The sequence below is a fragment of the Miniopterus schreibersii genome (assembly GCF_964146895.1).
Source record: "Miniopterus schreibersii genome assembly, chromosome: 2".
NCBI classification, from domain to species: Eukaryota; Metazoa; Chordata; class Mammalia; order Chiroptera; family Miniopteridae; genus Miniopterus; species Miniopterus schreibersii.
Window position 1 is genome coordinate 34,215,866 of NC_138102.1, and position 24,758 is coordinate 34,240,623.

General features: G+C 37.4%; 1 protein-coding gene across 1 annotated transcript in view; it reads left to right on the plus strand.

Annotated features, from left to right (window-relative positions):
- NALCN (sodium leak channel, non-selective) overlaps positions 1–24,758 on the plus strand; it is a 273,012-nt gene that overhangs the window by 67,401 nt on the left and 180,853 nt on the right. Inside the window, exons 8-9 of the mRNA XM_081127411.1 lie at positions 22,707–22,849; positions 22,976–23,080. Coding sequence (XP_080983537.1) covers positions 22,707–22,849; positions 22,976–23,080 — 248 coding nt within the window. The remainder of the gene's footprint in view (positions 1–22,706; positions 22,850–22,975; positions 23,081–24,758) is intronic.

A 24,758-nucleotide genomic window follows, 5' to 3' on the forward strand; every position in this document is an offset into this window, starting at 1 on the left:
GCGGTTGAGCGTCGACCTGGGATCCAGGCGATCAGGTTTCGATTCCCTGTCAGGGCACATGCCCCGGTTACGGGCTCAATCAATGACACTCTCATCATTGATGTTTCTATCTCTCTCTCTCCCTCTCCTTTCCTCTCTCTGAAATCAATAAAGATATATTTAAAAAAAAAAAAGAAAAGAAAGAAGCCCCTGGAAAAGGCCTGGATGAGCCTGCAGGTGGGGAGGGGCGGAGCCTCCAGGGATCATGGGGCGGGGCCAAGGGTGCGAGTCAGGTGCTGGGGATTCAAACATGGCGCCTGCCTGCCGGCTGTGTGCGGGGAGGACTCGCCCAAGGAGCAATGGCCTCTGCCAGCCCTTCTGCCTGGGAGGAAGCCGCCCCTCCAGCTCTCGCCCGGATCTCAGGCAGGTTAGTTCCTCCCCGAGTGTCCCGGGTCCTTTCCGGCTGCTGCCCGGCGCTGGGCTCAGAGGGAGCGTCCGAGTGAGTCCGTGCCGGGCCCTTTAGAGGAGCTGCTGGGGCTCCCGCAGCCTCTGTGACCCTCAGGGACAGTCCCCGGTGGTTTCACAGCCCGGAGTTGTGGGGACGTCTCTTCCCGGCCCTGGAGCCCTGGGCTGGGGGCCCGATGTGTGGCTGGGACCCCTCACTCCGGGAAACGTCCGCCACTGAGATTCCCTCCCGGATTTAAACCACGGCACCTGGTGTGGGCCCACGGCCGCGTCTCCGTGATTCAGTGAGGATCCGCCCCTCCTACTGGACTCTATGCTTCTTCAGTTCCCTCCTTATAGGGCTTCTGTTCAGCTAGATTTTAGGAGGTTCTGAGTGATGGTGGTTCTGTGTTTTAGTTGTAATTTTGATGTGGTTGTGGGAGGCGGCGGGTGCAGCTCTTACCTACGCCGCCATCTTGTTTACTCCCTCTCCTCTGTTATATTTTAAATTAATATAGCATTTCTCCTTTAGCCCTGGCCAGTTTTGTTCAGGGTTAGAGCATCAACCTATGGACTGAAGGGTCCTGGGTTCGATTCCCACCAAGGGCACACACCTCAGTTTTAGGCTCCACCCCAGGCCCCAGTCAGGGCTCGTGTAGGAGGCAACCAATCAGTGTGTCTCTCGCAAGATGTTTCTCTCTCTCCTCTCTCTCTGAAACGCAATGGAAAAAATATCCTCACGTGAGGATTAAAAAAAAAGAATTTCTCCTTTAATATTATATAGAAACTTACTATAGATAAGATTGTTCAGTCATCTGTGAATTCACTTAGCCTTACTATCATAATCTTTTCTGAAAGATAACATATGAAATATCTTGTTGAAATTGCTACCAGACCTACTCTTCTAGTAATTCTATCAACAATTGATCAATCAATCAATCAACACATAAATACAGATTTTAAAAAGGAAAGTAAACTAGATTGGAGTCGATACCTTCCTAGTGAGCATTCTCAGCTCTTCTCAGTTTTCACTTTCTTTTCTAAAGCTCTGCAGAGTATCTAGATTTTTTAAAATTAATGGTTATTTTATAATATTGGTACTTTTTCTTTCTCAAAGTCACAGTTGCATTGGCTTTTTGCTGGTTTAATACTAGTTCCCATCTTCACCAATTTTTCTCAAGGCTTCCAACTTATTTACTAGTAATTTACTAGTATTTGATGCCTTTACACAGTACCCTTAAACTTCTGTGATTAGGATACCTTACCCACCTTTTCTTTCTGTTACATTCTTTTATTCGTCTTTCCCTACTAGCCCTCTTGCTGGTGTCCCATCCAGTTTAATGATTATCTTCTTCATTGCATTAGATCAGTCACTCCCTTATTTATCCTCATTGCCAGAAATTATTATTTGTTAGAAATTTTGTGAATTTCAACCTCATTTTAGCCCGGGCCTTCTTGACACGTTACATACAAAGGCCTGCCAACCAAATGTATTTTGTTTTTTTACAGTTTCTTAAATATGTTTTTATTGATTCCAGAGAGAGAGGAAGAAAGGGAGAAAGAGAAACATCGATGGGAGAGTCATTGATCAGCTGCCTCCTGCACCCTCCATTGGGGATCAAGCCTCCAACCTGGGCATGTGCCCTGACCAGGAATCGAACCTGCGACCTTTTGGTGCATGGGACGATGTTGAACCAACTGAACCACACTGGCCAGGGCAAATGTATTTGTTTTTCGTTACATACCTAGCATTTTGTACCTTTTTTTTTTTTTTTTTAATGAAAGAGTAGCTTTTCAGAGAGTCTCTACTTAGATTCCTTGACTTCTTTAGGAATATTTTTCATCTTCATTGGAATTATTTGTTTTTGTATTGATCAAGTGTTACTCCTTAAAGCTTGTATCTGTCTTTCACCCTGTGCCCTTTTCATTTGAAAAGCTTTTATTTCTGCTTCAAAAGCTCTTAGGTTTTCATTGGAGACAGTTTCTAGGAAGCATTACTTTCACATCTACCTATCACTGTCCTCAACCCATCAGTGAGAAGCATAACTAATAGATGTACCCTTGGATATGTACACAAGTGTAGACACTCCAACAGACCCTACTGGCATCCAGATGACATATTAAGTGCAAAACTTGCTTGTCTGCCATTGCATTGGATCCTACTGCTCTGGGTTTTAATGGAACATAAATAGTGGGTGCAGACCAGACCATATTAGTGGATCTGTGATTTATGAAATTCACTTTGATCTGTATAATTTGTTATTTTTATTCAGTTGAAAAATTCTTCAGTGCATTTGTTCAAATAAAGACAATAGAGAGCTGTGTGATGCCTGGGCATATGTGGGTGATGGAGAAATAGGATATGCTCCAGTGTAGCTACCCTCTGGATGTGGTTGTACTTTACGAGAGGCTAGAGAGCTCACAGTAATGAAACTGTGCAGGATGTAAAGTATGAACACCATCTGCCATAGGAAGAACACATTAGAAAGTGCCACTTGTACCTACATTAGTCTGGCCCCTGCCTCAAAAATTTCACATATACTCCTGTTTTTTGTTTGCTATTTCTGGTTTATGTAGCAAGCTAATGACAATGAGATTTTTATTCAGTCTATCCATCAATACCCTATTATCTGATTCTTTTTTTATTTTAATTTCTTTACAGTGTATGTGCATTTGTTTCTTTACTATTTTCTGTGACTTCCCTTCCTGGCCAATCAATTATTTGAGAAAATATTTTTATTCATTCAACAAGTTATTTTTTAAGGACGTGTTACAATATAATGAACAAAACAGACAAAACAATATTTGCCCTTGTGGAGCTTACACATTCTATAAGAGGAGACAGGACATCATCCAGATAGGTAAAATAAACATTTTGTTATGTGATGACAAGTGTTAAGGAGAAAAGAAAAGCAGGCAGTGGGGGAGGGGATGCTGTGAACAGGGACTGTGATTTTAGATAGGGTGGCCATGAAGGCTTCCTTTAAATAAAAATGTGATAGGTGTGCCGGAGCAAGCCACGTGGCTTTCTGCAGGAAGTATGTGCAAAGCAGAAGAAACATCCAGTGCAAAGGTCCTGGGAAAGGAGCATCCTGGATACTCTCCCCTAAAATGAGGAGGTGCATGTTTGGAGAGTAAAAGAGAGTGTGGTCTATAAGACAACAAGGGCAGGTCACGTAAAGCATGACAGGTCAATGTAATGATGTTGGCTTTTACTCTTAAGTGAAATGGGAAGGCACTGGGGCATTTTGAGCAGAGGAGCCACAAGACTGATCAGAAAAATCCTGCTTGCTGCATTGAGAACAGACAACAAAGGAGGGAAACCAGTTAGGAGATGGATCCAATAATCCACAGGAGAAACGGTGGTGGCTCAGACTAAGGTGGTAGCAGTGGAGATGGGAGGAACATTTTATATATATTGTAAATGGTGAGTTAATGGGATTTACTGATGGATTGTCTGAGTATTAAAAGAGATAGGGGACATCTATAAAAGTGGCAACAATAAAATAAGTAAATAAGTACATAAATAATAAATAAATAATAAATAAATAGAAAGGTCACTCCAAGTTTTTGGCTGAGTTTTTAGAGAGTTGTTATTGACTTCCAGCAAAGTGTGTTTGGGGGGCTGGAATATGAGGATCTCAGCTTCGTCATGTGTTAAGTTTAGGGAATGTGATTAGATTGAAAATGCTACAGCTAGTGGGATTTCTTCACTTAACTTTTTATTTATTTTTTTCCATTTCCATTTATACTCACCTTTTTATTTTAAAACAAAAAACTTGATTGAATAATGAAAAGTACACATGATTAAATTTAGAAAACTTATATTCTTTGACTCAACAATGGGTCAATGAAACATTTAATTTTGGTCAAAAAAGGCAAAGTTATCAATAACTGAGATGAGAATATTTCTTATAAAATAAAATGGTCAGATTTGTAAAAGCTAGGCGATGTGAGTTTCACTTAAACCATATGACATGATTCTAGAGTCTTCCTAAAAATCATCAAACATACTGCTTTTGGAATTCTGTGCTAACAGATAAAATGAACATAGGTTGCTTGATGTGCTGAAGTAGCCAATGAGGATGTTTTGATTGGCATTTAAGGAAATGTATCCCTACATTTCATCAAACTGTGTAGTGTCAGATTTCTCTCTCACTGAGATGGCCATTATTACAATCAATTGTGAGTTCAAAATACTTGCAATGGTTTGCCAAAATACTTCCTGTTCCAGTACTAAAGATTTTTCATATTTCTTTGCCTAGAATAACAAAGTTCAGACTGGTAGTCCTTTCCAGTATGTGAATTTCTGTGGGTGTGTCTGACTAGAGATGTTGGACTGTGATGTGTGTGTGTGTATGTGAATTTATTATTCTTAGAACTTTGCTATATCTTAAAATTTTTAAGCAAAAAATAACACTCTTTTGGTAAGTTTTTTAGAGCACTGAAATGATGTAAAGTGTAATTCTTATTCTTGAGAAATAATTAATTGCTTTATATTGCTGAATCGTACCATCAGTCATGAAACCCAGACCCTATATTTAAAAAGTAACAATCTTATGTTTAAAGTATATTCTTTGAACATTTCAAAGAATCTTAAGTCTTTATGTGACATTAAATTGATAATTTTACCTTATTATTTTAGATTTGTGGTTGGAATTCATCCTTTAGGCTAAGAGTATGTGTAGAGTATGAAGTCCTACAGTTTAGCATGCCAGTAATTTAGGGCAAGGTTAATACAGTGGTTTTTGTGAGGGAGAAAAAAGCTATTTTATGGAAAACCTTTTAAAACTTTGCCTTGTTTTATTTCCTTGCACTATCAAATATGCTTCAGATATTTGTAGGAGATACTAAAATGTCTATATGTTAATTTTTAGCATATTTTTTCCAGACTGGCATTCTCCTGGACACCAGCCATTCCTTAGAACAGTATCCCTGGAAGATAAGCTACTTTGTGTATTAGTCTATGTAATAGTGGAACTAGAGTAAGCTTCTAAAAGAGAACATTAAAAAAGAAAAAAAGCAAGATGGAGGTTGATTTCTTTCTGAAGTATAGCCCTGACTTGGTGAGTGGTGGAGCTCTGCCCCATGAAGTCATCCTGAAGAACATACATACATGACAGCTCTGCCATCCTCAGCACACAGTTTCCAACTTTGGCCATAGCTTCTCTATTTCTAGGTGAAGGGGAAAGGAAAAATGAGGCCAAGGAAAGGGTTCTTGTAGATGGCTTGGAAGTTGCCCACATCAGGGAGAACTTTGTCACAGGGCCACACCTGATCGCAGGAAATTCCAGAAAATGTATTCTCCAGCTGAGCAGCCCGATTCCCAAGGAGAACAGAGAATGAGTCTGGAAGGATGGATAGCAGTATCTGCCACAGGCTTAAGTAAGCAAAGGACAAAATGCCCAGCCAGTAATAAATAAATTCTAAAACACAGTCATTTTATTGAAGTAAAAAACAAATCTATTTTACATAAATATTTTTTTCTATTTTATGTTCTACTCATCAAATGATTATACTTGTATCATGGAATTGTCATAGAATTTCAGTTAGTGCTACTGAATGAGCAGAAGGCACCCCAGAACTAAACAAGAGTCACTTTTGAACCTTATGTTGTTCCGATTTACCTAATAGATTCTCCCCATAGGTGAAAGTAATTAAAATTCTGCTATATTCAAAATTTTTAACCTGGGGTTAAAACCATCTCTATCTACTCTTATTAGACAATAACCAGAGGAACATTAAGGGCACAGAGAAAAGACAGATAAATGTTTTTTTCCCAGCCCAAACAGAAATACAGAGAAACCACTGATAATCCAAAGACACAGGAATTTTCACCTCTCCTCCCTTTCCTCTGGCTAGTCTGTTTAATATTAAAAGCAGAATCTTGCTTTTACAAAGTATACCAGACAGTAATTTGTTCAAATTCCTCAAAACCAAGCCAAGAAAAGTTTCAGAGAGTTCAGACATGTGTGGCAGAGTGGAAAGAACATAGTTTTTGGAGGCAAGCACAGATGCATGGTGATACTGCTCCAGACACTATATTCTGAGTGACCTTGGGCAAGTTTCTTAGCCTTATTGAGCCAGAGTCTCCTCACTTATAAAATGGGAGCCAAAGGAATGAATTCACTAGTTTGTTGATATAAAATAAAAACATATAAAGGGCCTAGCATTAATAGGATGGTTCAGTACATCTGTGTAATCTGAGAAAGTCCCAGAGAGCTCAAGGTTATTGTTTCTCTGGCTTTGTAGCCAAGAGTAGTCCATGGTTTCCTGGGCAGGAGCTGTTGAAAGCAGCCCAAGCTACCATCCCTCTGTCCAGAACCTAACCATTCTTAAGCATGGGTTTTTCCCAATGAGGCAAAGGGGATCTAAGCACCCAGAGATCTCTGTAATGGTGGTAAGAACATAGAGTTGAGCCTTTGCTCTGGTTGAGAAGTTCATGGCAGTGATGGCCCAGAGCAAGCTGCTAGTGCCTGCTGATTGCCACTGATGATGAAAGAGCATGGGCTCCAAGCTTGCCCCGCGCTTGGGTCTTCAAGCAACTAGAGGTATCTCTTCAAAAGCCTACCTTTTACCTTGGAAATGTCAGGGGTCTGGGTTCTCAAAGGCCAAGAAAATGCACCTGAAGACAGCACCAGCCTTCCCCTCTCAAGGAAAGTTTGATAGGAACAGGGTGTGAAGGCATGAGTAGTGAGACAGGGTCCAGCCCACAGTAGCCCTCACCTCTGTAGGAATAAGGCCTTATCCTATTAGGAAACACAGCCTCCTTGGGGCCTCCTGTTTGTTTTCCTTGAACTGATATAACCCTCAGGAACAGGAGATGAGCCTTTTATGTCCCCTCAGTGTGAGGGTCATAGTGTCTCACAAAGGAGACAGCAGCAGCCAGAGAGAGAAGGTATCTCTTCAGGCATCAGAAGAGACCACCACAGCCAGAAGTTCCCAGCTCCATGGCAGCCAGGGCTGTGGAAACAGCAGGGGAAGGAAGCTGTCCTGGGAGGCTGCTGGAGAAAGGAGTAGCAGCAGCAAGTTCACTTGGCTAGATCAAGGCAATAGCAGGACAGCACAGTGGTGGGAAGGGTGTTCAAACGACTATGTGCTTAAATATGGCTTCTGCTACTTTCTAGCCATGCAGCCTTGAGCATACAACTTAACTTGCCTCTGCCTCAGTTTCTTCATCTGTAAAATGGAGTTCATAGTAGTACTAGGGTGGCTGTGAGGAGTAAATTAGTTAAAGCCTGACCGGCGCCAGCTCATTTCGGATCTCAACCACTTCAGTGAATAGAGTGATATTTTAATGGGGGATGCCGTTATTCGGCTGCCCACAGATGCCATGTAGATGCTGAAGCCACATGAGCAATGGCTCTAGAGCCTGATGACCAGCCTCAGGGAGTCACCATGGGAGAGCATGGGAGCTAGAGCAGATCTGGGAGCACTAGCACTGCTGGACCTTGAGGATTTACCAATGCAGGGAGTAAAACAATGATTCGCCCACCTCACTGAAGACCCATATGAATGATAATCTGGAGAGGGAGATGGGAATGGGCAGCACTGTGGTCAGAATATGGCTGTGTCTACCAGTGTGAGGGCCATGGGGCATGTGTCTGCCAGTGTGAGGAGCCCTGGCAGCTGGTATAGGTCACCAATTAGCCCCAGGCTCTAACTCTTCATAGAAGTTAATGTGAACAGCCCATGTTTGGAGCCCCTCCAGACAGCAGATGAGCAAGCCAGCCAGCTTTCAGTATGCTGACATCTGTAATTGCTCCTCTTGGTATTGTGCAACACAGGCCTGTTTCTTCTTTGACTATTTCCATCAACTCCTCTGACCTACTCTCTGCTTTGCTACTTTCACTTGTTCACTAATTCTAGATGTATATGTTTTCCAGATTAGCATAAGTTTATGTTATTAACTGGGCAGTGAACCCCAGGAATATGACTGTGAGCAGGACAAGGTCACTGCTCTTGTGGCACTTGCAGTCTACATGGGGAGAGAAAATCAATAAATTAGTTTACAGTTTAGAATTTTGACAAAGTTTAAAAAAATACTGCATTCTACAGATAAAAGAAGATAAATTATGGTATGTCCTGCATTGGAGAGGGCTGGTGCATCCCTTAAATTCAAAGCTTTTGGGAAAAAGAAGGCAAGAGATATCACTGAGTATGAATTTGTCATGCAAATAAGATTAAACTTTGAAGATCAGTCTTTTGACTGTTGTCTTCTTTTAAAGTAAGAGATTTTCAAGGATTCTAGGTCAAAACATGGGGGTTAAAAGGCTGGAAAAAGTAAATGAGCCAAATGAAAGAGCCTTCTCATTAAATAGCTATGTAGTTGAAAAAAAGACCTGTGCCCCTTTAAACCTAAGTAGTTTGTGCTGGAAATGTGATACAAGTCCATAAAGGCAATAGCAAATTTATTCAAGTTTAAAAGAATTTCAAAACACAGCTACTGTAACAGGTACTCATTTCCAATCCATCAGTAAGTGCCATTAATGAGAAGGCAAAGAGTGATGGTGTTAAACAGATAAGAGATTTGGATAAAACATTCAACTCCATTTCTTACCTGCCCTGTCCTCTTATTTGTAATCTGCAAGGTTGTTGAATGAATATATTATGGAGGTTCATGAAAACCCTCTGTCAATCAGATAATTGAGTCAATAAATAATAATTTTTCTTTAAAAAATAGATGTTTTAGATGTTTCTTATATCATTAAACGGAGGTTATTAAAGCACATACAACTACTTTAACAGTGATTTGTAAGATGTACATGCACACACAGGCATACACACAAACACATTACACTAAAAGTTACGAATACCCTACATTGATTGATGAAGAACAATGAGTGTGATTATATAGCCACTGAAAAATGAGTTAAATAAAAGGTTAGTAAAGCTATAAATAATTACTCCATATTTCAGACATATTTTTCTGTGTTTTGGGTAGTATTAGTTAGTGTTTCCTGGGATGACTTATCTGTAAGTTCTCTATTAAAGATAAAAAGTTAATATCACCCCATCAGGCATAGTGCAAATGTCTAATTGCTCTCTTCATGTCATGAGCAAAGATCCTTGATAGAAAGAGCTGATTGCTGACCAAATGAGTTCTGGTCTGGTTCAGCAGTCTTCCCAATGTGCCTAATGAGAATGGGGAGAGTCATTGCATTCCAAGCATAAGCAGGCCAGATCACAGCTGCCCGAAGCTCTCTGGCTGTGGTTATGTTTATTGTGCTATTATATAAAAAAAAATTCTGGAACCATATCCTGTAAATGATTAGTTTTTTCTCTCTCCTTTCCCACCGTTTTATTATCAATGTATTGCCTGTGCCTAATGTTGCCTTAGAGTGTGTTGTGGAAATCAAGCTGTAAAAAGACAGATATTAAGGTATAAAGAGAAAAAGTTATTAGTGGGTAGAAATGACATATAGCACAGTAAGATCTTGACACAGTGGCTTAGGGCCAGCCAGAAAGGATTCACCATCACAATTTAGCCTTACTTTGTGCTAATGATGGTCTTTTTATCCCTATGTTGTTATTAATGCATAAGCCACACTGTGACCAAGCAGGCTGGACTATATTGAGCAGAGATCATGCCTTTGCACACATTAATTTAAAACTCTAATTTTAATAAAACATGCTCATTTATCTGTGCTATTTCTGATCCATATCTTAAATCAGAAAGAAGTTATTTTGACTCCTTGTTTTTGCTCCGACATCTAAAGAGCTTAGAAGTTGCAAATCCTGCTCTCCCAATAAAAAAAAAAAAGCTAAACAATTCTGAAAATCAATAATTTTGAAAATCACCAATGCTTCTTAGATCTAACAGGGAATTGGAGTTTGCAGGGCAAACTGCTTCATTAAAATTTGGAAGGAAAGAAAATACAGAGAATCATAACTTCCCAGGAGCAGAAGAAGCCACTAGAGCCAGGCACTTAAACTGTAATTGACTAATTGCTGGAGGGTCAGCATGGACAAGCTTAAGAGTTAAAAATTCTCCAGCCTTAGGAGGGACCTCATGCTTTCATGAGTTTTACCTCCAGGAGCCCTCCAGGTTCTTATGATGAAGAGCGGAGAAAAATTCCCTCGTGCTTCCTGCAATGGCAAAGGAACATAGACCATTTTAAAATAAGCCCAGAGCTCTTTATTTTTCATTTAAAAAGTCATGCCCTGAAGGAAATCTCTGTTCCCAGAGCCTCATCTGACCTAGGGGAAGGGCATTTAAATGACTGAAGTCCCCTCTGTCCTTCCTCTGTCACAAAAGCTGAGAAAAAAAGGGCTAAGAAACTGCTAAAGGTCATAGCCTAGGACTCAAGCTAACTAAACAAAAGGAGATTTAATGATAAACTTATAGAACAAATTCCTTCCTTAATACCTTATCATTGCATTAGTAGGGCTCCAAAATAATAGCTGGATTATAACTTCAAAAGCTGCAAGACACAGATTCTATTTAGAAGAAGTTTCTAGGGAAATCTAAATATAGCAAGAGAGACAGAAACTAGGACACTAGAGGAAATTGAAGCCTCTGTCACCTATACACAACATGCATTAAATTCAGCCTTACTCCTAGCCAGAAGAACATAAAACCTCACACCAAATACCTACCTGCCTCAGTTGCTATTACCTAACAAATCATGTCCATCTTTCAACAAAAATTACAAGGAGTGGAAAAAATCAAATAAAAACAATCTGAAGAGACAAAGTAAGCATCAGAACCAGATTCAAATATGACAGGGGTTTTGTAATTAGTAAATAATTTGGAATTACTTTGGAATTTAAAATACTTTGCTTAATATGCTAAGGGTTCTAAAGGAATAAGGGACAACATGTAAGAACAGATGGTTAGTTTAAGCAGAGAGAAGGAAACTCTTAAGAGAGAATTAAAGGAAATGCTAGAGATAAAACAACAACAAAGTAACAAATGAAGAATGTCTTTAATGGCTTATAAGTAGACTAGACATAGGCAAGAAACATTGAGATTGAAGATATGTCAATAGAAATTTCACAAACTGAAGTACAAAGAGGAAAAAGAATGGGGGGGAAAAGGAACGGAATGCCAAAAAATGGTGGGGCAATCATGAAAAATCTAACATATGTAATGAAGATACTAGAAGGAGAAGAAAGAAAGAGGAGCAGAAGAAATATTGGAAGTTATAATGGATGCAAATTTTCAAAAATTAATGACAGACACAAAACTACAGATCCAGGGAGCTCAGAGAACAAGCAGGAGAAGAGCCAAAATATCTATATCAGGACCTATTATATTAAAACTGCAGAAAAACAAAGAGAAAATCTTGAAAGCAGGTAGGGAATGGGGTGGGGGGAAATACTTTACATATAGAGGAACAAGGATAATAATTGCATTGGTCTTCTCCTCAGAAGCAATGCAACCAAGAAGAGAGTAAAGTGAAATAGTTAAAGTGTTGAAAGAAACAACAAACCTAAAATTTTGTATCCAGAGAGAGTATCTTTCAAAAGTGAGGAGATATAAAGGATTTTTAGACAAATAAAATCTGAGAAAATTTATTGCCATTAGAACTGCTTTGAAAGAAATGATGAAAGAAGGGAAATGATGTTGATCAGTAACTTAGATCTACATTAAGAAGAAGTGTTGGGCAAGGGATAAATGCAGGTAAAATAAACTATTTTATTTTTCTTCTTTTTAACTGCTCTTACAGGTAACTGTTCAAAATAATAGCAGTAGTGTATTAGGTGACTATAGCTTATGCATAAGTGAGGTGAATAATAACAGCAATATTATAAGGGACAAGTGGAATAAACAGGAAGTACTCTATTATAAGGTACTTACACTCTCTATTAGGTGGTACAATTTTATTTGAAAGTGGACTTCAATTCGTTGTAAATGTATATTGTAAACTCTAAGGCAACTACTAATTTTTTTTCCTTCAAAGTTTATGTTTTTCTTTTTTTGGACTGCATGTCTTTTTTTGTTATTAAATTTATTGAGGTGACAAGGGTCATTAAAATTATATAGGTTTCAAGTGTACAATTCCATAATAAATTATCTGTAAGTATAATTAATATGCTAAGTGAGGAGTAAAAATGAAATCATATAAAATGCTCAATTAAAACCAGAGAAGACAAGAAACAAAGAACTAGTGCAATGAAAAGAAAACAATTATAAATATAGCAAATATTAACTCATATATATTAATAATCACTTTCAGTGTGAATGATATAAATATAACAATTAAAGACAGAGACTAAGAGAGTGGATAAAACAGAAAAGGGGGGTGGAGATAATATATAGTGACAAAAGAAGATTTAACTTGGGTGGTGAAAACACAATTCATCATACAGATGATTCATCACAGAATTATGCACTTGAACCCTATATAATTTTATTAACCAGTGTCACCCCAATACATTTTTTAAGAAAGAAATACTCAAACTATGTGTTGTCTGCAAGAATGCTCTTTAACTATAAAGACATAGGATGGTTAAAAGTAAAGATATACTATGATAACACTAATGAAAAGAAAACTGGAGTAGCTATATTAATTTTAGACAAAATTGATTCAGAACAAGAAAAATTATTATGGAGAAAGAGGAACATTACATAATTATATAGAGGTTAATTCTCCAAAAAAAATAACAAACTTTAGCATGTGTGCACCTAACAACAGAACATCAAAGATATCAGTTCTTCTCCACTTGATGGATCAATTAAACACAATCCCAATAAAAAACCCAGCAAGTTTTTTTGTGAATATCAACAAACTGAATTGAAAATTTATATGGAAAGACAAAAGTCCTAGAATAGTCAACATTATACTGATGAAGAACAAAGTTGGAGAACTGGCACTACGTGAATTCAATATATAAAGCTACAGTATCAATACAGTGGTATTGGTCAAAAACAGAAAAGAGATCAATAGAACAGAATGAACAACCCAAAAACAGTTTCACAAATACAGTCAATTGGTCTTTGACAAAGGAGCAAAGAGAATTCAATGGAGAAAGGATGGTTTTTCAACAAATGATGCAGAAGTACTAGACATCCATATGCAAAAAAAAACCTGTCTAGACAAATCTAATATAATTTTCACAAAAATCAACTCAGAATGGATTATAAACCTAAATGTAAAACTATAAAACTCTAGAGAAACATAGGAGAAAAATCTAGGTTACCTTGGGTTTGGCAATGGTTTTGGTTTTGGCAACACCAAAAGCATGATACACACACACAAAAATTGATAAGTTGGACTTCATTAAAATTAATAAGTTTTGCTATACAAAAGGCACCCTTAAGAGGATAGAAAGGCAAGATACAGACTGAAGAAAATATTTGAATAGCACATATCTAATAAAAGACTTGTATTCAAAATATATATAAAAAAACTCCTAAAACTCAACAATAAGGAAACATACAACTCAATTAAAACATGAGAAAAATATCTGAACAGACATCTTACCAAAGAAGATATACCAATGACAAATAAGCATATGAAAATATATTCAACATCATATGCAATTAGAGAATTGCAAAGTAAAACAAAAAGATACCACTACATACTTATCAGAATGGCCAAAATCCAAAACACGTACACCACCAAATGTTGGCAAGAATGTAGAGCAACAGGAATTTTCATTCACTGCTAATGGGATCAAGAAAATGGTACAGATGCTTTAGAAGGCATTTTGTCAAGTTTTTGTTTTTTGGTTTTTTTTTTACAAAGCTAAGTCTTACTATATGATATATTTTGATTAATTTTTGAGAAAATAACATTTATTTAATGCTTTAATGTTTACCAGCAAGTGTCATCATTGCCCTAGTCTATCCATGGGAAGCTGATGCCCAGGATGGTTAACTGGCTGACCCAATGTCATGTAGCTAAGAGGTATTAGACAGTTTATTAAGGAAGGTAACTGCAAGTTAATTATGGATAAGTGTACTTCTTTGTTTTTTTTTTAAGTCAACTAACAGAAAATAAATTTCCAGGAACCTTTTCTGATCTGAAATCATGGGCTCTTCCTCAAAGGCAAGGGGTAACAGTTATCTGTCATGACCTCTCCTTTGTTACTCTTACTCCCAGCCTACATGGAAACTGCCCAGCCAGGGGCAGGGAGTGTTTTAATTGGCACGTGGGCTCAGCGTCCTTGGAGCTGTTCTACTTTAATATCTAAACTTTCCTGCCAATGTCAGCATCCGGCCTTGTCAACACTCTTTTTTCCATTTGTGAACGCTATAGTTAAATTTTTCACCTCTCCTTTTCTAGAAGTATTTTATATTTAGAACTTGGAAGTTTAGAAATTTTCAACATCTGAAGAAATATGTTTCAACTAAGAATCTTTATTATTTATTTTAAAAAGTTTAACATAGAAATATAAACATATATATGCTTTTTCTATATGGCCTTTAATTTTACTGCAGAACTTTAGTGCTATGGACAGTGAGGTTTAAGGTAACAGATAAAGCGATTTCACCAGTGAGGCAAGGTCGTGCCAAAAGAGTGCTTAACTGTAAAAAAAAATAAATACATAAAATAAGCTAAGATTCAGCTCAAAAACATAAGTTTGTAAATGCATTTTAAAGTGCTCAGAAGAAAAGAAGTCTTTTTTGTTTGTTCCATGATCTGAAATAGCAGATAAAAAATGTTGCTTTGTTATTTCAAAGACCACATGGCAGTCCTCAGACTGAATGTGTATGGATCATTAGCTGAGCACGTGAATGAACTGTGTGAAAAGTATTATAATCTTTAGGTCACCCACAGCCAATTAGGGAAAATATTTGAGCTAATTATCTTGCAAATATATTTTAATAAAATGAAACATGATTTCAAGGCATGAAAAACACTGTTCATAAAGGTTTTATTCCTGGATAATTTAAATTTAGCTGGTTTATTGCTCAATATAATTCAGGGTGCGCCTTTTGCTAATGCTGGTCTACTAACCTTATTCGCATTTCATGTATGTGGCTACATTCAACCTCAGTGACAAAGGTTTATTATGTTGAATCTAGATGTCCACCTTAAGAATACACATCTCTCATTGGTGTTCATTTTTATTTTCTCATGACCAACAGATGTACTTTATAATAACCATTGTTGGGTAAAATCACTACAGATCCAACTATCAGGATCTGAAAGTACAGTTCACGTGAAGAGTTCATGGTGAGGAGATGTGGGGAAGTCTGGTGGGAGAAAAACCTTATAGAAAGTTGTAATGAATCTCACAACTAACCATTACCTCAAATATTTTAAGTATGTGGTTAAACTCTGTATGAGAGATTTTATATCAGAGAACGAGGAAATTACTGTACAGTGAAAGAAACTGAGAGTTCACCAAAACAAAAAGAAAGGATTTCAATATAGATTTTGTCTTCCAAAGGTGACCTCAAACTAACAGATATAGTTGAATTTGAGAAACCACCATGCTGTTTGCAATGTGGTTGTTGCTGTTTAGACTCCATTGTTGAGACTACAACTACCTGTGTCATGAGCCTTTCAACAGATTTCTACTTAACACTGTGCTTCATGATGCCAATAGAACCAGTCATGAACATGGACTATAGAAGAGTCCATTTTCTTCTGTGTTTGCCTATGAATGTATCAGCAGCCTCATCTTGATTCAGACACAAAACCAGGAAAACTTGCAAAACATGTTCATTTGTGGTTTGTCTTAGAATAATTTGGAAAGTACCACTGTAATTTTAGGTGAGGAAGATTTTGTGCCATTTATTTCATTCAAAATATGTTATATTTCTTTTTAAAACTTAGTTGCTATACTTGTAATAGCTCATTCTGCAAACTGAGACTTCCCCCCTGTGATACATGTGTGTATGAATAGTCATAAAATTGCAGGAAGTAAAAAAGAAATAAGATTTTTCTTTCAATGTGTAGTGGTTGAAACAAAAAACTGATACATATTAATGTAATGGTACTATTGAGCTATGTAGCAAGAACTTCATGTTAAAAAATGACGTGTCTTAAGATCTAGACTTTTAGCCTTCAGAAATCTTTAAAGATGAATAAAATGTCAAATCCAAATGTAAACTATTGTAAATATAGTGCAAAAATGCATTTTTAGGTTTCTCCTTTGGCCCAAAATTGTTTAACCTCGAAACAATTTATAATAAGCCAAAGGAGAAATTTTGATAAATCTCACTACTGTTTCATTTTTCCCTGTGCTAATTGAGGAAATTCCATTCAGTTTAAAATACTTAATGCAAATTGTATGCAAGGCCCTGTGCTAGGCACTGTAAGGCAAAAGCTACAGGATCAGAGAGACAAGTTAGAGGAGTGGTTCTTAAAGAGGGACAGTGTTCCCCACCAGGGCTGGGCAATGTCTACGAGCATTTTTGGTTGTCACAACTGAGGGATGCTGTTGGCATCTAGTGGGTAGAGGCCAGGGATGCTGCAATGCACAGGTCAACAATACATTATCCAGCCCCAAATGCCACTACTGTCAAACTTAAGGAACTCTTGGTTAAAGTGTCAACTAAATCAGTGGTGCTTCTTTGATGGATACATTTATTTCCATTGATACTTCAGGATTTAAATAAAGTGAATTCTATCTAAATTCAGACTGATGATACAACCTACCTTTGAGTGGCATCAACCAATTTCCCTTTAAACTATGCCAAGCTCTTTTTTAAAAAATATGTTCTGTGGTTTAACAAGAATATTGCTCTATGGAGCAGTAGTAGAGTTTAAAAATAAAATGTAGGCCGAGAACAAGTTATATATATGCAAACATAGCATAACAAATGAAAAACAATGAAGCACTCACACCCTATCTTGAACAGGCTGTATTTCTAATAAGAGAAATGTGCAAAAATCAAGCTCTTTCTGTGTTCTCTTAATTGGCCCCTTTCAGGGTTGATTGTTCAGTCATTGCAGTTGTTTCTGAGGAACTAACCATGCATTTGGAATTTAGGATGGGTTATACCCTCCAAGTCAAATCTACTGGTGAAGTTTTTTGAGGCACCAATAAGTCACAGGTATTCATGTGCAGTGGTGGAGGAACTTGTATGTTTCTTTTCTTTCCAACTGAAAGGAGTACTCACACCGGAACGTAGTAGGGGTAAAGTCAATCAGCTGATCTTCAGAAAGGGTAAGATCGAATCAGTCAGCTGGGGGAACAGAAAGAACAAGTTAGAAAAGTCTGAGGGAAACTAATGTTCTTGAGTGACAAGAATGTTGTCATTGTGCACTCCACAAATGAGATTCTATTCCCAGGTAGGAAATGAAGCCAGACAATCAATTCTGTTTCATAAAAAGTACATCATGTCGGAAAGGTTAAAAGATTAGATAAGAAGACAAGTATCTGTAGCAGGATGACCCAGGTAGCATGAAGGGTGACTCACTCAGAGGTGCTGCAGGAACTTCCGCATTCCTGTAGCTTGCTGTGCTTTGCAAAGCCAGGGGTAGATTCCCAAGGGACTGAGTGATGGCCAGTGTCCAATGAGATGGGTTCTTTCCTGACCTGGGATTGGGCTGCCTCAGAAGGTGGTATGTTCTATATCATGAGCCATTAAAATCCAGGAACATTGCCCTGTGGATGCAAACACTGAGAGAGGAAGAAATGGATGGTCCTAAAAGGAACCCTCCTGGTTCTATTAGGAATTCTGAGTTTGGGATGAAGCTTATTGTTCAGACTAGGGCTTAGTGTAGTTATTCAACTATCTCAAGTCTATATCTCTAACTCTAACTTCTCAAGTTCTTTTGCAATAGATCAGGCATCCCCATCATTAGAATAGCACTGCAGATATTTTGTGTTTGGAGAGGAGTTTAATGGTGGAACCTGAGGTTTATAGCTTATTAATTATCATCACAATTTTGTGGCCCTGTCATTTGAAATTTGAATAGCTCAGTGGTATTAAGCAACCTATGACTGGGAGAAACAATGGGGAATATTCCTATGACCCAGTCAACTTTTCACTTTTTTTCACACAAAAAAGAGTCAGAAGACAGCCAAGCAGTAAATATAATCGTAAAGATAAACGAAAAAGATGGGAATATAATTTTTTCAGATCTGTAAAAAATATATATATCCTCTACTATGTCTCAATAGATGCAGTCTGTAGAAAGTTCCAAGGTGAATATATTTTTTAAATGTAGGCTTGTGGTTCTTCTTATCCAAGTAATTCAAACCATCAATGGAAGACATCAGGAAGAATTAATAAAATTAGGGGAAATGATGAGCTAAGTATCAATGTTGTGATTTTTTTTCTTATACAACTTGAATTTGTGCTTTGAGAGTTTGGGGGTATAAGAAAATAGTGCCATTCCAGGAGCTTCCTAAATGTATACTTTGGAGCAGGTTTCGTTGTCCTCTAGTGAGAGAATACATTTCCATTCCTGTGCACTATTGTAGAATCATTATTTATTTAACAAAAACATGGTCTTTTCAGCTAGAAATTTTAGTTCCATAATTAAGATGGACTAAAAGTGTTCTGTAGTGTGTCTAGAAAAATACTTTGTCTCTGTTAATGTAATATTTCCTAGAAATTTCCCACAATGGGTCAAATAGTAGAGGAAGACTTTCCTGTTTATATGTAGCATGGGCTTTTAAATTTACATGTATGTATGTGTTTTAAGTGAATTTTGAAAATCAGCAAACATAAAGTCAGTCATAAAATAATTTTCTTTGTTCCCAAATATATAATTGAGCAATATTCATGGTGAGAAGGAACTGATAAAAAAGCAAATATTTGAGAAATATTTATCTTAATAGTAGGATAATTGTTGAATTTGTCAACAATTCTTGAGCGCTTCTCAATGCCAGTCTAGAAGGGAAAGATACAGTTTTAACTTCAGGTGCTCACACCTAGGGAGAGAGGGAGACATGTTACCAAGTCAGTGTGATACGCGACATGATACAGGTGACCTCAGGCTCTCCAGGAGGAATGAGAACAGGCACCTGGTGTGGGTTGCAGGCAGAGGAGGTGAACTGGGCTGGACAACAGCAGAGTAGTCAGCTGAGAGGACCAGAGAGAAGCCCCTGGGGTGGGCATGGGGTGGGCATGGGGTGGGGAGGACAGGCAGAGAGAACGGGATGTGCAAAATACGTTTGAGCAGCTACAGTTTCTTCCTCAGGTTGTCCACTTTCAAAGAAAAAGGACTATCATAAATTTGACTCTTGTCAGTTTAAATATTGGAAACTCAACAATTGGAAATTCTTTTCAGAATTGATTTTCTTTTCACACACTTTGCAAAGTCAGGAGTAGAAAAATGAATTTGCTGCAACTCAGTAAAATCTTCAAAGCCTTTGACCCAGTGTAGTTCACATATACGGGAAACATTTTCTTCAACAGTCAGCATTTTCCTGGGGAGTTTTTTGGTTACATTTTCATAAAATTTCATGTATTTGTATCAGCAAACCCTGCTTTTTGAGCTGCACTGTGACTTCCTACTTCTTCCGCTTTTTCTGTGTTAAATTAAGAAAAATGGAGTAAAAGCTTCAAGGTTAGAATGTACGATTTTTTACTTTTTTACAAATAAGGTCTTCCTTGTAGATGTAATAAAGAAGGATTTGGGCAAGTAGAGGAAGGATAATTTCAGTGTTCCTCTCAGACTTAATCTTATGTTGACAAGTCTCTTACTTTACCTCTAAATGCTCAATTGGTAAAGTTATGAAGCTTTAATGGGAATTCGTAATGGATTTCTGTTGCCACATTTCTGTTTTAGTTCAAATAACTAGAAGAAAATAAGGGACATAAATTACTTGTTTTACGTTAAAATTGCCCTTCATATTCAGTCCACAGGAGCAAAAATGTTGTACATGTTTAGTATATCCAGATTATTAATGGAAACAGCCACTTCTCTTTCCTGTTGACATTTTATTTTTTGTACATGTTCTTCTCTGAATTGCTCTCTTAAAAGTCTCTTCTTGCATGAGTTCCTCAATATACTATAAACTTAGTGACCATAGACCCTCAGAAAAAAATGAACTTTATTCAAATTCAAGCTAATAAGAAAAAATATGGTTTTTTTGAAGTCCCAGTCTCAAGTAGGAGAAAATATAAGTACCACTGTAAAGAAAAAGAGTTTCAGACCTGGACTTGTTGATGTGGATCCAATATCTGGTTCTATCACTTTCTACCTCAGACAAATTCATCAACTAATAACATTCATTTTCCTTTTCTATAAAATGTGATTGTGCCCTGGCCGGTGTGGCTCAGTTGATTGGGCATCACCCGATGCACCAAATGGTTGCTGGTTCGATTCCCTGTCAAAGTGCATGCCCTGGTTGGAGGCTCGATCCCCTGTGGGTAGTGTGCAGGAGGTAGCAGGTCAATGTTGTGCTCTCACATTGATATTTCTCTCTCTCACTTCCTCTCTCTAAAGGATAGACTATTCTTTTTTTAAAACTATGATTGACAATATCTGCCCTTTACCCATCTACTTACCTACCTGACTAATTAGACAGAGATTTCTTTAGCATTTAAGTATGTAAACAAGCCTTGAAACTATTTTACAAATACCAGTTGCTATGGCAAAGACAATCAATGTATAAAATATAATTCTTAAAGTGAGAGGCAGTGCATATATGAAATTATATTTTATATAAAGTTACTTAGTACAGATTAGTGCATAGTTAGCATTTACCAAATAGGATTACGCTTACCTTCTCTCTCTCAGCATTTCTTTCAAGTCTGTTCATTTCCCATTTGTTCCCATTTACTGCTAGACTTCTCTGCTGTTCTGCATGGGTCAGTATTCATTGACCCTCTGATTATCCTTCCTGCTCGCACAGGCCCAGAGAGACAGTCAGTCTTCAGCTGACGTCACTAACCCCTTAGTTTGGACATTTAATCATATGTATATTCTGGCTTTAAATTTCTGTGTAGTTAGAGCATAGATAGATGGATATTGGGTTTAACTCATAAATTTATAGCAGTGGAATTTATTGTGATGCCAGTTTTGACAGATTTATGAATAACAACATATATCATATTTGTCTTATAAACAACTTTAATTTGGTATTATTTCTGTTTTCTCACAAAATAATATTAAGCAATTATCTTCAATTTTTACAATAATAATAGTACTAAAATTTATTAAGTACACACCATATGCCAACCCTTTAAAGAAATGAAATCATTTCATCTGCACAATACTTGAGGTACGTATTATTTTTCCCTCATTTTACAGATGGGAAAACTAAACCATAGAAAGGATGTCAGGAGGCAGGATATCATAACAGTTAAACATGTGAACCCTTTTTTCAGAAGGGCTGGGCTAATTCTCACCCCCCTGTTATTATCTGTACATCTGTAGTCAAATACTTACCCTTTTTGTCCTGTAGGTTTCTCATCTGTAAAATGGGGAAATAATAACGCATACCTCATAATGTTATGAGAATTAAACACTGTCTTTTCTCTGAATGGCATTTTAGTTTCTCTTAACCGAATGTTCAAAAATCTGCCTACATATTTGCTGTTCATTTTCTTTGTTTCCATCATCAGTAGTATTTTCCTTTTTTAACTTTATTTTTATTGTTGACACTATTACAGATGTCCGCATTTTGCCCCCTTTTGCCCACCTCCACCCAGCCCTCGCCCCCTTCCTCCTGTCCATCACCACACTGTTATCTGTGTCTATGTGTCATGCATACATGTTCTTTGGCTAATCTCTTCACCTTCTTTCATCCAGTCTCCCCCACCTCTCTTCCCTCTGACAGCTGTCAGTCTGTTCCATGTATCCATGCCTCTGGTTCTATTTTTTTCGTCACTTTATATCAGTAGTATTTTCAATGAGACAATTCTCTCAGAAAATGCCAAGTACTATTTGATGATTTACTACTTTACATTTTGGTGTTTAGTAAACACCATGGAATCAAAAATTTAAATTTTGGAGCCTTGAAAGACTTTAGTCTCCCAATGAGAAAGTAATTCCAAATGAAACCCAGTTCCCAGATTTATTTCATTTTGACTAAAACTGTAGCAAGTGCCCTTCACCTCACTGAAAGTGTTAAGCCCCGAGTGGCAAGCTTACATGGTACACATTCCTTTTTATTATATTGTTACTTGGTTTGAATGTTCATTTCCTTTTCTACATTGTTAAATGCACTTAACAGCTAAAGATATAAAGTTATTTTATTGCTAGAGCTATTAAAATTGTCCTAGCTGGAAGTCAGAAACAACTTTATTAAAATCCTAAGAATAAGAACAATAAAAAGTTGTCTGTGATTTTAGTCCTTTTAGGAGAGCTTCGGTCATTGAGAAAAATGAGCATGAATTGATATTGATTGTTTTTCTGAAAAATGATTTTTTTATCCTGCAAGTCTACCATAGTTCAGCCTGCTCTCCCCTCTCTTGCTAGGTACCAGCATCTTCACAGTGTACGAGGCCGCCTCCCAGGAGGGCTGGGTGTTCCTCATGTATAGAGCAATTGACAGCTTTCCCCGCTGGCGCTCCTACTTCTATTTTATCACTCTCATATTCTTCCTTGCGTGGCTTGTTAAGGTACTGTAAAAATACGTCCCAATAAAATCTGAGTTTTCTGACAGTTTCTGCAGATCTTTTGTTTGTTTTCAATTGCCCTCTCTCATTCGCAGTCTTTGGTAAATGTGGTTGGTAATTTTCTTTCAGAATGTGTTTATCGCTGTCATCATTGAAACATTTGCAGAAATCAGGGTGCAGTTTCAACAGATGTGGGGATCAAGAAGCAGTACTACCTCAACAGCCACCACCCAGGTACAGTATCAAGAGACTATGTTACAACCCACTTGAACTCACAGCCGATTCCGTCTTCGCCATCAATGGGACCCATAGGAACTTGAGGGAGCCCTGTTATAATGACCTCCTACAATCAGACTCACTGAGGGACTTACTAAAAAATTGAAGTGCAAGGGTCTAAACCCCAATCAACCAAATCAGGCTTTCAGGGTGATTGGGTCAAGGGCATCTATATTTTTATCAGCTCCATGAGTGGGGTTGGTGCAAAACTAGAATTGTCACACACTTGCTATGCACCTTTGATCTGATTCTGCTATCACAAGTCCTTAAAGGGCTTGCAGATAAAATATGGAAACTGTGTAAGTTCCCATTTTTATAAATATTTATTCATGTAATTGAAAACCAGTACAATGGTGCTTATGTAGAGAGTTTGAATTTTGGGAATGGAAAATATATTTCATTCAGAATGAACCAATCACAGTGTAGTAAATTATGAAGGCCACTCAACACCAAATGCATGCCTGTGGTTTTTGAGGACTCGGTACTTACTCTGAAGGGTTCTGCTCTGCTCTCAAGAAGTTGGAAGTGCCCTAGAATTTGACTAAAGCAGCAGGGCAGTTATTACGTGAGAAGGCAATTCAGATTCAATGACTGCTTTTATTTTTGGTTTGGTTTTGTGTATTTGTTTTATTTGTGTGTGTGTGTGTCTTTAGAAAGAGAAAGAGCAGGTTTATATACCTTCTTATAGGACAAATCTTTATAAAAGAGAGAGAAAATAAAAATTCATGGATTGAGAATGAAATCATTTAAATGCCTTGTAACTTATTTTATAAGTTTGTAAATACTTACACAGGTCTATTGGTACAAAGGTATTTGAGAAAGATCCAAGGTACAAATTTTATTTTGAAAATCTTCAAATTGAACTTCTAATAAATATAGGCTAAAATGCAGTTAAACATGTTAATATTTGGAAAGGTCTTTATGCAGCATCTTTATGGTGCTGTGAAAGTTTGAATTTTCTAGCCAATTCATTATAAATGAAATAGTATTAATATTATTCAATTTTGACAAACAACTGTTCAGACTTCCATGAAAGATTTTTTAAAAATATGATCTAGGTTATTTCACAGGTGGCATGTAGGAAAACCTTCAGAGAGTTGACCACTTCTAGTTCCTGTTTCTTCTCTCATCTCTTTTAGTAAACTATGAGAAATAACAAAGTTCCAGGTTCACTCTGACATGTCTTTTAAGTAGGGTGACAACCTCTCGAAGGCGTGTTTTTTGCTATGTCTATATATAGGGAGATCTTGATGGAACAGAGAACTATGAATTCATCCCAGAATTTGCATCAGTGTTCCTGAGAGATGACTTAACATGTCTTTAAAACCATATTAGCTTATTAAGTAAATCTTATTTATAAAACCACAGCTGGAAAAGTAGTGCTTGGAAGTGCCACCAGATCAGCCAGAAATTATAATAGAAAGTGAAATGTGAAGAGACTGCTAGCAGAGTTGTACAAAGTTGTTTTGATGCAAAATTGTACGTAATCTGAAGGAATAAGTTGGTAATTCAGAGTTCTGTAAGATATGCATCTAGGTATTCAGCAAAGGTAATCACGCAGAGAATTGTGAAAAACCTTCATGAAGAAAACTGCTGTGGCTGAAGGCCCGGTTGCTAAGCAACTGGAGCTCCTAAA